The sequence below is a fragment of the Gambusia affinis genome, linkage group LG02 (genome assembly GCF_019740435.1).
Source record: "Gambusia affinis linkage group LG02, SWU_Gaff_1.0, whole genome shotgun sequence".
NCBI classification, from domain to species: domain Eukaryota; kingdom Metazoa; phylum Chordata; class Actinopteri; order Cyprinodontiformes; family Poeciliidae; genus Gambusia; species Gambusia affinis.
In genome coordinates this window covers 5736392-5754585 of record NC_057869.1, presented here as the reverse complement: position 1 = coordinate 5754585, position 18194 = coordinate 5736392, and the positions used below count along the sequence as shown (strand labels likewise).

General features: G+C 37.8%; 1 protein-coding gene across 16 annotated transcripts in view; it reads left to right on the top strand.

Annotated features, from left to right (window-relative positions):
- The first annotated feature begins 441 nt into the window (after positions 1 to 441).
- madd (MAP-kinase activating death domain) overlaps positions 442 to 18194 on the top strand; it is a 53583-nt gene continuing 35830 nt past the window's right edge. For 12 of the 16 annotated variants that reach the window (XM_044142313.1, XM_044142356.1, XM_044142387.1 and 9 more), the window contains exons 1-7: positions 442 to 905; positions 7203 to 7402; positions 9535 to 10164; positions 13313 to 13616; positions 16445 to 16576; positions 16717 to 16830; positions 17045 to 17125. In XM_044142313.1, coding sequence (XP_043998248.1) covers positions 7344 to 7402; positions 9535 to 10164; positions 13313 to 13616; positions 16445 to 16576; positions 16717 to 16830; positions 17045 to 17125 — 1320 coding nt within the window. In that variant the 5' untranslated portion in view covers positions 442 to 905; positions 7203 to 7343. The remainder of the gene's footprint in view (positions 906 to 7202; positions 7403 to 9534; positions 10165 to 13312; positions 13617 to 16444; positions 16577 to 16716; positions 16831 to 17044; positions 17126 to 18194) is intronic. The other 4 variants (XM_044142347.1, XM_044142339.1, XM_044142321.1 and 1 more) reach the window with 1 other exon arrangement.

Here is an 18194-nt window from a genome sequence, read left to right as displayed (position 1 = left end):
TAGAAAGTGGGACCTGTTTTAATTTCCCAGGAAAGCAGTCTCTGCTGGTCTTGTTTCACAATAAACAGGAAATCAGGAAGGGGGGGACATTTTCAGACCACTGTCAGTATAAGGGCTATAAATGATAAGTATGGAAATATTCCTGAGTATTTGCATTTCTAAACCTATGCTGTGTGACTGAGTTCCTTTTGGGGCCCATGAACAGCAGGGGGCTCTAAGCAGTCGCAAATATTGCATATATGCTGGGCTGTACCTTTTATTACCTATTAGTACAATGTCAATACAAGGCATTTTTGATGCATGTTTTTTTTTTTTTTTCTTTTTCTATGATTAAGCACTTTGTGACGTTTAACTTTGGGTAATTCACAAATTCTTTATCTATGTGAATTTTACTCGCAGGCAATACTAAACCCAGACTGCTGTCTGACAGGTATAGTGCCTTATAAAATCGGTCGCTCCAGTTAGTTGAAAAGCAACTGAAGGAACCATTATACAATGCGGTTTTTTGTTTGTTTATTTCGTAAGTTTAATGCTTCCTTTATGTGGGGTTTTGAGTATGCGGAACTTCGTGCAGACTGAAGATGATCAGAAGGAGGAGTAGGGTGTTGTGAAGGCAGGTTGTAACTGACCGAACCACTCGTTTATCCAGTAGGGAGGAGGACACACGCATTTCCATCATTTACTACGCTGTCAACCAGTCACTCAGTGACAAGCCCTCCCATTTATTGTTTGTGTCCGGCTTTTTAAATGACCAACCGTAACCTTGAGAAAACACGGCATAATTCACATAACCAACCCTTCTTATCCAGTCCCTGTGACCGAGAGAGGCATTGAAGACACAGGCCGTCGTCTTTGGCAGTTGGTTTCACAGCGAACGTTAGCGGCTAGCAGGCTAATGTGAGCAGGTAAGGATGTACTACTGCTGCTTGTGCATTAAAACCCACATGGCATGTTGGTTGCATATTTCCTGGCTGATAATTTTTTAATATGACCTCTTGACGTGTGAGTTGGTAGTTAAATATTTAGAGGTTCAGCGGCAGAGCTCCGGTTAGCAGTGGCACAGCTAGTTAGCCTGCTAGCTAATCCATTGGTGGCGTAGGAGGGCACACAGGCAGCGCGGACAGGAGGTGAGGATGCTTATAAAGGACAAACAAAACATGGACTGCATGCTCTAAATATCAAATGATAACGCTGTCAGAGTTATCCAGCGGGCTGTCAAGAGGCGTTGGCGTTGCCTTATATTTGTTAAAGTATTAATCTATGACACCCAATGCCCTTACACTTATCTCCTCAGTTTAGTATTCCCACTACAGCTTATAACTAGCTCACAGTGGATGGGTTTTCACTCCGTTATTGACACAGAAGAGAGTTTTTCGAACATATTGGTCACGAATTAGCATGTGGCAGACTTCCCGAAAGATCCTGCGATCAGGCAGTTAATTTAAAAGGATTGAATGGCTGTTGCAGTTGGGTGAACATTTACGTAGCCAGCTTTTTAACACCCGTGTTCAGAAACGTTGTAGCGTCACGTTTCTCTGTGTTTTCATTTACATTTTTAATGTATGATTAAATATGCTTTGTCGGGTTTAATGAATATAATGCGGAAGACGGGCTTTGAGGACAGAATGTACACAGACACGATGAGTACAGGAAAGAAAGAATTAGTTTAGTACATTATGGAATGAATTATGATGAATAAATGCATAATTTTCTGTGCCTTGCAGCCTCTGAGCACGATCTTCCTCTCTGGTATAAAATAACATTTTAGTTATAAGACGTGTATATGCGGATGAAACATTTATACTTGCTTGTCTCACACTATTCGTCAGAACAGCTTGGTGTGTGCATGACCCCCGCACAAGCTGTTACCTACGTACATCCATCTAACACTATTTATTGAGTTCCCATGTAGCATTGAATTTTTTTCCAGGTCTGGATTAGTTTAAAAAAAAGAATGACGGAGTAGTAGTTGAGTTTTCACTATCCATTTGTCCATCTATTATTCTAGCAGCCTTCAAGATGGAAATTTTTGCATCCATATGTAAAGAGTGGCTGACAAACAAGTTCTATATTTGAAAGTGGATCAAAGGATGGACTAAGAACTCTCTAAATCTAATGGTGGAAAAGTATTTGACTATCTATATATATTATTTTGACTTGTGTGGATGCACCTATGACTGATATTTCTGGAGGTGTAATTAAGATTCCAAATCAGGAGCACTTAGAGGGAATACTTCACTTTTATTTTACGTCTTTTGATCTCAGAGAAACATCTAAACAACATTAGTTATCTGATAACCATCTTCTCTGATACAAGAACAGATTTATTAAATATTAGTGCTGACTATTTTGACCCATAATGGATAATTCATATGCTAGATGTGATGTGAATTTGAAAATATTGAACTGGAGAAAATAAAGCAATGAAGTGGTGACTTTTATCCTCAGGATCAAAGGCAGCGGCTTTCAGTTCAAAGACGCATCATGTTATACACATTGAATATTTTTCTTTCATCAGCCTGGAAAGAATTTAATATTTTTGTCATGGCTTGAAAAACCTTAAACAACCTCACTGAAGTGAAAACCCAGTTTGTAGTTGAATTGTACGCACCTATTATTGCTTGGTATCTGTAGATAGACTTAAGCTGTCACCTGCTGTCTTAGAGTTTTTCTACTCTACTTTTACAAAAAAGGCTACATCTGTGCCCTAATGTTAAATTTTTTTTACAAGTCTAAAGCTAGCAAAAATGTTTGAATATCTGCGGTGACAGACTTAAATTTAACTGAAAGTGTTACTTCATTGCTGATGTAAAAACTTTTTTTTTTTTTTTTTTTGAGGAATAACTAAAATCAAATTGTGCTGTTTTTACATTGTGTAATTTGATGATGCTATATATTGAGAGTCATTGATTAACAGTTCACTCACAGTTGTGTCTGAAGAACCCACATTTTTTGTCAAAGGGCTACTTCAGCTTCTGGATGTCAAGTTTGCAATATGACACTTAAGCACACAATTCTAGTTAATGTGTATATTTATTTTAGCTGAAAATAAACGAATAGATCAGTCTTCTGGTTGTGTCAACGTCAAGAATCCAAACGGTTGCTTGATGTTTTTAAGTTTTGTTTTCCGGGCTCTAAACGATACCAGCGCTGCTCAACTGAGCAATGTTTTGACGTGATGACTGATACTTTTTGAAGCACATGTCATCCTTCATGTGTTTCAGCAGCTTTGTTGAGCTAAAACTATTCCATCACTTTGCTTCAGTAGTTTGCATTGACTGGAAAGAACTGCAACCCATTTTGAAAGGTCTGAATCAAATCCATCTCTCCTCTCTCTGCTTGCATAACCAACAACTGGCGCCTGCAGTAATTCTGAAGAGATCCGTGTGTTGTGTTTAAAATGCATTATTCTGTTGCCTTTGAAGACTGTTATTGCATGCCTTGTTTCTCATTTCCTTTACTGAGAGACAAACGGTTCAGCACCAAGCCCACTTATTCAGAACCATCAGTGAGGTGGCACTGACCTTCCATCCTCATCTAAAAATAAATCTGTGGTTCTGTTCTTTGCGCTGTGTGCCTACAGCTCTACTTCTTCATAAAACAGCCATTTTGGCATTGCACCAGGAAGCCTTCATGTTGCCAGACCAGCATGTAGATTCATTGTCCTGATGCTTTTGCAAGATAAAGATGACTGGATAACAGTTTGTGCAGGCCCAGCCCTGCCTTGCACAACATTTCCTAATAGCGGGCTTATTTCCTCCTACAGTTTGACACATGCTTTAGGAAAGGTGGATCTTTTGTAAATTTAAAGTATCACCAGTCCCTTTTTAAATAATGTATAAGTCTGCACATTCTCTGGATTGATAAAAATATTTCAAGAAGAGTTGTCCTGTTTTAACACCATGGTCCTGACAATTGACAGCATTCATAATCCAGTTAGAAACTCTATGGTCTTTACTGTATTTGAACAATTACACAAAGTCTAATGACATCTGATTTTAAGCTGACTCCATAAAACATTTCTGCCATTTTTTTGTGCTTTTGAAGCCACTCACTACAGCACCCCAGATATCCAACACTGAACTTACCTATATGAGAAAATTCGAAGATTAGGATTTCAACAATAACAAATATTTTAATCTTTGAGTATATTCTCAGCCAGTCTTTCACAGATAGGCATTATATTCTAGTGTGAATGGCCTCTCCAATTATCACTAAGGAGACCCATTAGTGATAATTGGAGCCATAATATAAGTGAGGCAACGTGTGTTAAAGTTCACCCTAATGTTCTGATGTCCTCTTCGTACAGCTGTGTCACCTAATTTATGTGCTGCTCATTTTGCTCCTCTGTTTATCTTGCTGTGGTGTGTCTGTTTTTATAAGACAAGCCCATGAGTTTTCTACATTTATTCACATTTTCATATCCAATGTCTTATCAAAACAGATTCTTTATCTCTATTGTATAAAATAATAGAAATGTTGAGTTTGTAGATTTGTGATTAGAATCCCCAAGACTTGGAAAATGTATAAATTAAAACTTAAAATAATTAGTTACCCCTCAGTAGTGGGTAATGAAATGGGTACAACAATCTCAATTCATGATGATTTTTTTCAATCCAAGCATTGTCAAAATTTTACATACAGGATCAACTATTTTTATATACTCCCTGTATTAGTTGTGCCTTAGCAAGTTACAGATAAACCACATTCTTGTTGTTTCTATTGAAAAGTCAACTTTATTTGTACAGCACATTTCAGGAACAAGGTAGCTAAAATGCTTTATATCATTAAAACATAACAGTAACCAGTTATGAAACAATTTACAGTATATTTTGTCAAATGCCATCATCAAAATCATCAATCAGATATATTAGTCATTTTCCTGTTGTTATGAATCACAAACAGGTGGCTTTTCAGAGGTTGTTGAGGTTGGATTCCTGGCAAAGACTCTCTCCTTAAGCATAGTCCTGCACTTTTCCATAGGAGTGAGTTTGAGGCTGGCTACTTTATTCATCACTGAAAGAGTTTTGATATCTATATCGGTTTTCCATTTCAGGTTTTGCATAACAGATACCTTTTCAGTTCCATATCAGTCAAGACTCTTAGTGAGCTGAGGTGACTCAAAAGACTTACAAGATTGCCAACTACTGATCAGGGGAGAAGTCTTAACCTCAGTGTTTGTGTTTCAAACCCAACATCAAACTTTTATCCATTCAACTTTACACACTTCCCCTCTGTTGTGATACTAACACTGAAAACATCAAACAGTTGCATCTCAGCAAATGTAGAAAGAGACTGCTGATACATTTATTATTATGGGATAGTAATGAATTTGAAGAACATTTCAGAATAAATTGAATACCTTGGATGTCTACCATCCTACCTACCACTCGCCATCTATCTTGGTTAGCATAAATAACTGTCTCAGCCAGTGAAAAACAGTAATTCCAGTAGATTTTCTGGCATATTTAAGGCTAGTTCATTGCTTGGTCTGTTAGTAAATGGTATCATAATGTGTGCATAGGTAAATGGATAGCTCCTTGACCTTATCAGTGCAGGGTAACATCATGCAAGCATGTTCTTCCACTTCAGTGTTTGCTTTTCAGGGCGGCATTTCAGCGGAATAGTGATGCGGTGTTTGTTTTTGCAGTAAAGTGTGTTCACCATGGCATGCCGACTGCAAACGCTCTTGTTACTCCAGAATATATGCTTCAGAGATATGTTGCTGTTACTATAACAGGAGAGACCTTAAAATAATTACCCTCCTTTTGTTAGCAGTTACTGGTATCAAGGTATTCCAGGTTTTTAAAAAGTTCTAAAACCCCTAAAATTGTAAATAACATACAATTTACAATTTTGTAAAAATTGCTGTGGTTTGAACTCTTTTTGTGGAGATGCCAGAGAGGAGAAAAACTTTTTTACCCCACATATTGCTGTGCACTGGCTGAATCAAGGCTTCCATTCTTATTTGTCAATAATCATTTTAAAAGGGCGACCATTTTGTAGTGATATTCATTTGCACTTTCAAGGAGTGGTATGGCTTTCTGATCACTGGTAGATTTCAGCTGGTTTGGCATTCCATGCCTTTTTCCACCTCCCTTTCTCTATGTGATCAATATCGTTTTCCCTCTGCCATTTCACATTGTTACATAAGTTCTGAATAATAATTTCTGAACTTATTTGTTTAGGTTCCTTTCTCTGAATGGATTACTTGAATTAACATTTGATGAAAATTTCATGTCACTAACAGTACCTTTAGGAATACGCTTACAATAAAAAATTGTGATGTGTTCAGTACTTACTTTACTCCTCTGTACATACATAACAAAATGCATTTTTCCAAAACAAAAAAGTAGCTCAGTCAATTTAAAAGTTGGATCATTTTCATAAAATAGCTTTGCAGTTGTACTTGCAAAAAAATGTTGATTACTATACCCTCTAAAATCTTGGCTTTAAGAATCAAAATAAAGCTGGTAAATGGTGGTAGATTCATGTTTTGGTGTTTGAGTTTGCTCCTGTTACCTGTAATTCCCAGGACTTTAAGGGCCATAGTGCATGCTCTCAATGGTCCTCATTCTCCCAATAGCCTGTAAGCTGCTTACTACACCAGCGAGCCTCTTTCTATCCTCCAACAACAACAACCAGCCAGCACAATGGTGAATAAAAATGACTGTAAAACACACTGCGCTAGAAATGCAGTAGGGGTTTACTGTGTATTTCTGTGTTGAATAATTATGAAACTTTAGGATATTTTGGATATTGTTGAATTGGGGGGGGGGGGACAACAGCTAGAAATCTCTTTGCTGTCCAGGCTTGTTTTTTTTTTTTGTTTGTTTTTTTTGTCACGTTCTTTATCTAATAAAAATAAATTTAGTTCAATATTGTGCATTGTGTTTTTAATTTCCTGTAAATGGAAATGTGAGGCAAGATAGTGTTGAGCTGTCATCTCCTGGCATGGCTGCAATACTGTTTAATCACAAGAATGCAACCTACAGCCGATCTCATGGTGTAAATGTTTGTAAAATATAAAATTAAGGTCCTGCCAATCACCAGTTAGCTGTTCAAGCAGAAAATCTACCTATTACGATCAACTGCTTATTTCTTCACTCTTTTTTCTATTTAGTTTCCTGTCATAGTAACATGCATATTCAAAAATAAACTGTGTAAACTAAACTATAAACTATTTTCCTGTGTTTTTACAGGTTTGCCTGTAGTGAATGGACATAATGATGACAAAGGATCTGAATTTCAGCTACAAACCTCCTGTGATGAAAATACACCATTGACACAGAAGGGAACATATATCCTGGATGTCTTGACATACAGGATTTTAATATTCCAAAATGGAGAAAAAGAAAATATGCCCACGTCTTCTTGACTACTTAGTGGTTGTTGGAGCAAGGTAAGCACTGATCCTGTCTGATGAATCTGTTATTGTTTTAAATGTATCTGAGTCATAAGAAGAGGGTGCTGCAACACATAGGCCCCCACAAAACACAGCTCCGCCTTACCATCTGCATGCCAGAATGCAAAGTTAACATCCTCAGTAAAGCTTGATTCTTTAAAAATGTCTTTATGGAAATTTTTGCCTAAGCCAGTTGTTTTTAGATCTTTTTTTTTCTCAGAAATAATTCTGTTAAACTAAAATTCATAAACAATGTTTTTTATTTGGTACTATTCAGTTACTTATTTATAGTTGCTTTTCATCTTCAAGTTATTTCAGTGACTGTTGTGGGCTTTTCTAAGTTGGGTTCTGGCCCCTTGCAGGGTCACAAATTAAGTGTATTTTCTTAGGATTCCCTTAAGACGATTTAATTAAATAACAGAACATATTTACAAGTATTGGAACACATAAAGCTGTCCTTTCACATAGATAAAAAACATATACAGTATTGGTATGTATCACACCTTGTGTTGTCATTATAGCCCTTTTTAACTTAGTAGAAACTCTCATCTGATCGTTAAGGTTAGTCTATTTCGCTGTTTCTTTTTAAGTTTTTTTTTTTTGTTTTTTGTTTTTTTTTGTGGTTTGCAACCTAAAAAGCTTGGGAACTAGAAGTGTGCCGATCGATTGGCCACTGATCATAATTGGCCGATTTCCGATCACATTTATCTCACTTCGCAGTCTGCGTGAGCATTATCTCCTATTTCCTTCACACTGCGCAAGCGCGCAGCAATGGGATGTTTGCGTGTTGCGGCGAAAAATTACCTCCGGAGTGAAGCACGTCAAAATGCATCAACAAAACGAATATAATATGGCATTTAAAAAACAAACACTTGACGGAGTTTGGCTATATAAGGAACAAAAGGATATCCGGAGCGGCCGTTAAAGCGACGCTGAACTACCAACACTCACCCGGATTAGTATCACGGTCAGAAAGCTAAACAAATAAACCGGAAAAATAATTCAAGTCCTCGAGCTGGCGGTGTAAGACGCTGGTTCTGATCCCGCAGCTACGCGCTACTGGTAATAATATGTCACAGACAGAGCGCCAATCAACCTCCACCCAGCAGTGAACTCTCACAACGAGAGCCTGCTTAAAGCTGCAGCTTGCAACTTAAGCAAAAAAAAAAAAGAAAAAAGAGAGATATGCATTAAAACTTTCGCTGTTCTAACATAAGACAGATAATCTCTGAAAAATAATCAATTTCCTCTGCCTCATCCCTGTGTTCTGCAGAATTACTCAGATCCCTCAGAAACAGCCAGTCAGAACCAGGATTAATCAGCTAGCCATGCTGTCAGGAAGCTATGATTTAGTAACTCAGGATTGTTTATTTTAATGCAACCTGCATTTGACATTGAATGAATGTCTCCTTTATTACTTGACATTATTTGATATAGGCAGATTTATTTGACTAATAATTTATGGAACTGAGAGCCTTACTGTTAAATATTATTTTACTGATTGCAGGTTTTTCAGTTGTCCTTTTGACTGAATAGCTGCTGTATTGTGCCTGCAAGTATTTTGCATGTTTATGTCTAAATTAGGTGAATTTATAGCCAGATAATTTTTTAATTTTGCCAGATCACTTAGTATAATTTCTACCTACAGTAAAGCGAAAAATTAACAGTCAATCCAGGCGATAGGCAAAGATCGGTGATCGGCAGAGATTGGCCTCATGGGTGATCGGTATCGGAATTGGCAGCAAAAAACCTGATCAGAGCATCCCCATAGGGAACCACTTCTTTGTGGATATGAGCAATCCCCCAACCCCCATGTTTGTTGGAAAAATTTGTTGAATTTCTAAAAAACATAATGGACATTTTAGACGTGCTCATTTTCGATTTTCCTTATCAGAACTTAATTTTTTCCACTTTTTGGATCTCTGGTTTTTGAGCTAGTGACACACTCAAAAACATCCAATATCCTTACTTTGTTTTTCCTAGGAGTTCACTTCTTGAACAGATTAGATTCCTATCAAAGCATTAGAATTTCCTAATTTCTTTTAGTTTTTGCAAATTGATGTTGTAGCAGTTATAAAACCTAAGAGAAACAAAACATTTCCTGGCATGTTTATCCATCTGTTCTTCAGGCAACCAAGTAGTGACAGTGTGGCCCAGACTCCACAGCTTCTCCGACGTTACCCCCTGGAGGATCACCACGACTTCCCGCTCCCGCCGGATGTGGTGTTCTTCTGCCAACCAGAGGGCTGCCTGAGCATCCGCCAGCGGCGGGTCAGCCTGCGTGATGACTCCTCCTTTGTTTTCACGCTGACCGACAAGGATTCTGGAACCACCCGCTACGGAATCTGTGTCAACTTCTATCGATCTTTTCAGCGCGGGCATCACCGCCCTCGTGACAAGAGTAACCATACAGAGACTGCAGTACAGGCAGGGGAGAGTACTAATGAAGCGTCTGGTGGAGGCCATGTTGCTGCATCATCCGCACCTGATAACTCCAAGTCTGAAGCCCCGTCTTCATCCGGAGAAGAGAGTGGGCAACCAGGTCCTGAGCAAACCCTTGGCAAGTCTCCACAGCACAAACGCAGAGCTGCCAAGATTGCTGCCAGGAACCGCAACAGTACGCTGACCTCGCTGTGCATAATCAGCCACTACCCCTTCTTTACCACTTTTAGAGAATGCTTATATATTCTCAAGAGGCTGGTGGACTGCTGCAGTCAGAGGCTAACCCAACGAGCGGGACTGTCTCGTGCCACGCAAAGGTGAGACTTATGTATTGTTGTTTTGGAGGTCAAACGATAGCTTTTCTGTTTTTTGTTTAAAAATGACAACAAGAAAAAACCCCAGAAAAGCTGGCTAACCACATATTTACTGGTGTGCCTGTTACTGTCTCCAAGATAAATACTTTGTTGTCAGCTCATCTATTCACAAGGACCTGTTAGAAAATACTAAGAAAATAGAGCAGTACTACTCAAAGAGAAAACTGTACAACATTAAGGCACCGGCTTGTGTTTTTAAATAGTTTGTAAGCACCAATCAGGGTTTTTCAGACCAATTCTGACTTGTGTGTGGTTGCTGATTCAATTTTGTTTTCATTTCCGATTTTGAAAATCTGGATACATTGTTGCCGTTTTTTGACAGAGGGAGTAATTTGACAGAAAGACTTTTTTTGTTGGTCCTAATAAGATACACGTGTACCAATTTTCATAATTCTGGGATAAAGCATGGCTGGGGGCTGATTTTTATTTTTTTTAATATTCTAGGGGGTGCTGTGGAGGAATTAGGCCACGCCCACCAAATGTTGAACACATTCCTGTTGGGGAGTGGACAGGGATCAATCTCAGTTAGTTTGGTGCAGCTGAGATCTTATGTGGGGAAATAATTCCACCTTGATGTGTCATGGCGAATGGCCAGATTTGAGGCTTGACCACGCCCACATGCCTTGACGTAGGAACATTTCTTTGATGAGGTTTGACCCTCAATGCCTCAAGGCTGTGCTGACTGAGTTTGAAGCCTGGATCTCAAAAATTGTAGGATGAGTTTGGTCAGATATGACATCAATAAAAAAGACAAAATGCTGCTTTGATTCAAAAGGGCAGACTTCCTGTTGTGTTTGGACTATGGCTTTTTTGTAGGTCCTGACATGAGACACATGTGTACCATGTTTCATAATTCTGGGTTAAAGCATGGCATGGGGCAGACTTTTAAAAAATATTCTAGGGGGCGGTGTGGAGGATTTAGGCCTGGCCCGCCAAATATTGGACCGAATTCTTGTCGGGGGATGGACAAGTGGACAATCTCAGTGAGTTTGGTGTAGCTGGGCTGAAATATGTGGAATCTAGAGCCAAACGTATGGCAGAGGCGTGACCTGTGATTTTGCCGCGCCGACACGGCCCTGCCCTCCACTGAAAACTCTTGGCGCTTTAAAGCAAGTGAGACCAACTTGTTATCTGTCATCTGACACAAGATCATCTTGATTAGGTCAAGAAAGCCAAATATGCAGCTTTCCAACTAAAAAACATAACTTCCTGTTCTGAGGTGAATGTGGATGAGGGGCAGCACTGTGTTATAGTTGATACAGCTGGTGACAAAGTCGGCCTTCTATCACCTGAAGAACATTTCCAGGATTAAAGCCAGATCTAGTCTCAGCCAGATCTAGAGAAACTCATCCATGCGTTTATCTTCAGTCGCATTGATTATTGCAACAGCGCCTTCACAGGTCTGTCCAACAAATCAATCAAACAGCTGCAGCTGATCCAGAATGCTGCTGCTTGCGTTCTCACTAAAACCAGAAATATAGAGCACATAACACCAGTTTTAAAGTCTCTCCACTGGCTCCCAGTAGCTCAAAGAATAGACTTTAAAATACTGTTGCTAGTTTATAAATTACTGAATGGTTTAGCACCACAATACATTAAAGATTTGCTGTTGTTTTATCAACCTTCCAGACCTCTCAGGTCTTCTGGTTCTGGTCTGCTCTGCATCCCCAGAACCAGGACCAAATGAGGAGAAGCGGCATTTAGCATCCAAGCACCACAAATCTGGAAAAAACTTCCAGAAAACTGTAAAACAGCTGAAACACCAACTTCCTTTAAATCTCAACTAAAAACCCACTTGTTTAGAGTTGTATTTGAAACGTAATCAATTGCAAATTTATTGACGGAATCTGACTTGGTGTTCTGTTTTGATTGTTGATTCTATGTTGCATTGTGTTTTTGTGTTTGATTTGATGTAAAGCACTTTGAAATGCCTTGCTGCTGAAATGTGCTATACAAATAAAATTTGATTGATTGATTGATCGATACCTGGATTTACTCTGGGGCTTTTTATTTTCAAATATTCTATTTGGGGCATTTAATGCTTTCAGTAACTGTGCATACATTTGAATAAAGAAATTATCTGGACTTTAGCTTTTAAGCTAATTATGAGTAAAAATACATATTTTTTTACCCTTCAATATTACAATTTATTATTGTTTTAATGCACTTCTCTTTCAGTAAAATGATCCAGTCTGTCTAGTAATTAGTATCATGAAATTGTGGTTAATTGTACAATCTCAGTGAGTGTATTGAAGCCAAATACTTAACATACTTGAGTTGTTTTGTTATTTTCTTCCTGGATTGCCTGGTTGAAATGTTGGGTTGCGGTGACAGAGAGAGAGGAGAGTTATTGTATAATGGCTTAGAGCACTTCTCACTATGGCAACTCTGACAGATTGAGGTCTCCAGCTGCCTTTGGGCAGCAGCTGCGAGGTGGGAGGGCTCTGAAGGACTAATGGTTTACCCTCGCTCCCTGCCTCACACACTAAATATACCCTTCAAGAACCAGAGCGGTGTCGCGTGTGTGTTAAGTTGAGCCTTTTCAAATCAACATTTTGGTGATTGGCAAAGAGCCTCTTCTGTGTTTCAGTATCATTTACCCTTCAGATTACTGATTTCACAGTTGGTTTGGTCATGCTTACAGGTAGCTCTCTGCTGCAGTAAAATCAGCCATTATTTATTTGTTTCAAGATATTTTTATCATTAAATTTATCAGCAAAACTCTGTATATTTGCCATGTCAATTAGATAATTAAGTTCTCTTGAATAGTTGAATTTGTATCATTGGAATTTAAGTGCATCTATGAAATTTAAGAATAAGTATTGCATTCTCTTATGTGTGAAGAAATGGCTTTTAGCATCAGGAGAACATTTCACCTGTATTTGTTACGCCAGTGATCATTTGTTTTGCAATTTAAGCACAACTCTTGTACAGTCAATCAGGACATTTTGCAATTAGCAGACATAGACACTAAAAATATTTAAGTTGATTGCAAATATTTTAATTTAAACTATTTGAATCCAGCTATAAAGAGGAAATAATAACATAGAAGTTGGTTTAATCTGTGTGATCTGTTTGTGTACCTATGCAGGGACACCATGTGGCGGGTGTTTACCGGAGCGCTCTCTGTGGAAGAGAAGGGCAGTCAGCTGCTGGTCGACCTACGGGATATTGAGTCTTGGGTGTACCGACTGCTGCGGTCCCCGGTGCCACTGGCAGGTCAGAGGCGCGTGGATGTGGAGGTGCTGCCCCAGGAACTGAAACGGCCACTCACCTTCGCCTTGCCTGACAACTCTCGTTTCTCCTTGGTTGATTTCCCGCTGCACCTGCCTTTGGAGCTGCTGGGTGTTGACGCTTGTCTTCAGGTCCTCAGCTGTGTCCTGCTGGAGCACAAGGTAAGCATGGGAACAAGTCATGAGTTCAAGTATACTCTTGTTATACCTTGGACCTTTTTATATCTGTATTTACATTTTCAGTTAAGGTAATTTTCATGGATAAAATATATTAAATAGAACCTCAGAATATCAGCAAAACACTGAACACAGTTCTTCTGCTGTGAATTCTTAGAAACAACTGACCAAGCTCTACAACCAGGCTGTATGCATCATAATTTATTAATTTCCTGATGAAGAAATTTAATTTAACTATTTTCTTTAGAGTGAATGAGTTTAACTTCACCCTTTCTGTTTTCTTTAAAGTAACTAACTTTTCTAAGGTTTGCAAACATTATGTTTTGCACCTCTCCCTTAAGACCCAGCTCTATTGCAATTACCAACTAGTGACATTTTATCTTTAAGTAAAATACTTTTTTTAAATCTGTCAAAATGAGTAACATTTATTATTCAGTTTCTGTTTATGGTTTTTATAGCCATTTAGTTTAGACAAAGCGCAAGAAAGAGGAAATGAGAAATCGGAGAAAAGCATCTCTTTTCTCTCTGTTATCTGCTGTCTTTCACCCCTTGAGCCATTGACTTGAATGTAATTGGAATCCTTGTTCAGATAGCTGGTGTAATGTTACTGTGGTACAGATACATAGGCTCATTGGAAGCATTTCCAGAGCAAACTTGTGCTTTTAGTGTCATACACAATGTTGTCGAGTTCCTCTTCTGTGAAACCTTTTTATGTTTCTTTTGCAAATTGTATGATCATCTGACTGGTATCCTTACTTGTTTATATTAGGAAATGCAAATTGAAATGTTTAAAAATAAAATCAACAATGACTTTTCACAAAGTTTTTCAAAACTTTTCCAAAGTTAAAGTTTCCAGCCTGCATCGCTATGAATCTAAAAATTTACTAAAATCTTCCAGGTTATGAGAGATATATTAGGATAAATCTGTACAATATATTCCACTTTTTCCCTTTGCAAGACAGATCATAGCTCACTAACTTTTTTTTCTTTTCACATCTCAGAATATGGATGTTTGTTTCATCACAGAATGTATATGTAATTTATTGTGATATTGCTTCCTCATTAATTACTAGATTGTAAGTAAATGTAAGCCAAGAGGCCTTTCCGTGTTTGATCATTATTTATTAGCAGCAACGATGTCTGCATTACAATCCCCTGCAGTTAAACAGGATTTCACTAATATTTCATAACAAAGACAAAATAAATACTGAGCTAAAGTTTTAGACTGTCTGTATTAGCATGGTTAGCATTCCAGAAGAATTCCTTTTTTGCTGAAATTTTAATTTACCCTGTCTGTTTTTTTGTTTTTTTTTTACATTTTGCTGTAGCACAGGGCGTTTATGTCAGGAGACCATGAGCACAACCTCCTCCCATATCAGAAGTGCTGAAAGAGGTCTCAGTCAGTTTAATTCCCATTTTGAACTTAAAAGTTGTAATTTTCAGCAGTAGGATGATAAATGCGGATTTTGTCACTTTAAAACCTGTGGATATTCATATTTAACTTATTGAAAAGCTGTAACTCTTCCTAAGTGTAAAAATGTTTGTGGCCTTCATGGACCTTCCTGTTCTACCGCTTTCTAGGAACGAGAAGAAGATTCTCAGCTGCGGTGGGGAGTAAATCCCAGGATTTTAGCCATAAATTTTGAATCATTTCACAACACTTATACAGAGAAACTACATTATAATCTCTTCAAAGCAAGAGGAAATTTGTAACACTCCCAGATATCAAACAAAGAAAGGCTGACACATCTGTTCCGTAGGACCATTATTCACACACACTAGCAGCACCTCATCTGAAGAATTGTTTTTGGGTTTTTTTTGTATTTCAGAACATATTGGTTTAAAATAAAACATTGTTTATTTGTTTACTAGACTATGTTCAATAAAAAACTTTTGTTTTTGAATGAAGGATATAATTCTTCTCTGCCCATAGACTGCTGTTAATGGGTGCCGATGATGCAGTTAGCATAATATGAGCTCTAGACCATTTTAAACTGATTAGACTGAATTATTTGTAAATCCTCAGCACTCCCTTTACACAGAACACCCTTCAAAAGTTCTGCCTTCATTTTAAGGACATTTATTTGATAAATGCCCTGGTTATTTATTTATTTATTTATTATTAAAGTGGTATCAGTGGAAAAATAGCCAACTTAATTCTTTTGCCTGCAGTAACAACTTCCACACCGAAGAGTGTGTGTGTTTTTTGTGACATTGTAGTGCTTAGAAATATGAATTCTCTGATTAGAAACTGGCTGAACAATGTGTCATTTAATCCCAAGGTATCATTTGAACCCAGGTTCAAGATTATAAAATATTACAAGATGCATATGAAGGCATTATCTCAACTACTAAAAATACAACAAAATAAAAATAAAGTCATATAGATTAGAAGCTAAAATACGAAATGTCTGTAAAATAAAAAATAATATATGTAAAATTTCCTTGTGTTCACCTGTTAGAAAAACATTTCATATTCTTATTTAATCCAGTCAAGCTGAACTAATTGAAAGCTGTCACACTGACATCTCTTTTGAGCTTTTTCTTCTCCCAGCTTCACTTGTTCTTGAAAGTCGACTTTTAATAACGATTTTACAAACTTGAGACAAAAACAGACATTCTTGCATGCGAGTTAGACAACAAGGGAATAAGAACAAAGCAGCGAAGTTATTAAAAGACAGTCATAACTTGACAGTTTTACATTTGTAAATCCTTAACATAATAGAAATGAGACATTCACTGCTTAAAAGGGGACTAGTAACATTATGTCAAATAACATTTATTTTTTCTTTTTACCATTATTTTCCTTTAAGGTCATTCTTCAATCACGTGACTACAATGCTTTGTCCATGAGTGTCATGGCCTTTGTTGCTATGATCTACCCCCTGGAGTACATGTTCCCCGTTATCCCGTTGCTCCCTACATGTATGGCTTCTGCTGAGCAGGTAAGTGTAAAAATGAAACACATGGAAACAACAAGTCTGAGAAACGTTTGAAATTAGCTGCCTATTAAAACTGTAAACATCATCTGTTGTTGGAATACCAACTTTATGTACAAACTGGTTTTGCTTTGTCCTCCTCACAGCTTCTCCTCGCTCCCACTCCCTACATTATCGGTGTTCCAGCCAGCTTCTTCCTTTACAAAGCGGATTTCAAAATGCCAGACGATGTTTGGCTTGTTGACCTCGACAGCAGTAAGGTGTGTGTGTCAACACAATGTTTTGCACATCCTGTCACTCCAGTAGCGTGTTTTTACCAAATGCTACTCCAAGACGATGTCAAAAGTAAAGCAGGAAATTGAAGGCCAACTATATAACCCCATTAAAGTACATTTTTTGTGGATTATTTCCTTCCTATTTAGAGATTATGTTAATAAAGTGAATTTTTAATCACATGTCTTATGTGGCTTGCAGGTTATAGCACCCACCAATGCAGAGAATCTGCCCCCTCTGCCAGAGCCTGAAGCAAGCGAGCTAAAGAAGCATCTAAAACAGGTAATCAGCACTTGTTTTTTAAAGTCAATTACATTCAACTGCCCTGTGGCTGCCAGAAACCAGTGATCCTAGTATAACACAAGTGTTTTTACTGTGACTTGACCACACTCTTGTATACATGTAAAAATTCTCTTTCAGCAATTTGAAGAGTAGGTGGCTTCTTCGTCATCTCAGTTGTATGTATTGTAGATGAATGTGCGAGATTTTAAAAGAGCTTGTTTTTAGTGCACTAACATATTATTATTATTTTTCTCTTTTCTTTTTGTTTCCATTTTGTTTGCATGCTCTAGCTGTTGGAGGTAAAGTCAGATACTTGGACCCAAATAAACCTTTTAGTGTTACTGATGGCACAATTACAATTTCCCCCTATAAGCCTACTGAACAATTTCAGAGTCTGGTTCTGATTCATGAAAACAGCTTTATACTCAGTTCCTTTATTTTTTCATTTAACAACCACAAACCTTCATGGCTTTTACTGTGATTTTACACATGTAGTGATGCTAAAGGAAAATTGGCTCTGGTTTTTAAAATTTTGTACAAATACAAATCTGTGAACTTTGGTGTGTGTACGTGTTCACCAGATGATACCCCCAAAGGAAATTATGTCCCACTGATTGCCTTTTGTAAAAATAGTAGCAACATAATTTCTTAACATCTCTGAACATCTCACAAAGCAATGTTCAATTCATCTGAAAAACAAATTGCAAACCTAGGAAGAAATGCACACCCATGTACACTGGCAGACCCGAACAGGACAGTATTAATTCGAGAGGCCACTAAGAAACCAGAGATAACTCTGGAGGCACTGCTGAGATCTTGAGCTCAAATTTACACTCCACAAACTTTTTATTTTTTATGAAAGAATGGCAATAAGACAACCATTGCCAGAGGGAAAAAATACACTTCTTTCTACTGCACTTGATTCTAAGTCTATCATCCCTTAGGTTAAATGGAGTGGTGCAAGTATAAGGCAGTGGGAGTACTTTTCTTCTCTTCAGCAGACATACAAGTTGGTCACTGTTGACAATAAGGTGCCTGGATCTAAACTTAACTGTGACAAAAGATTTTA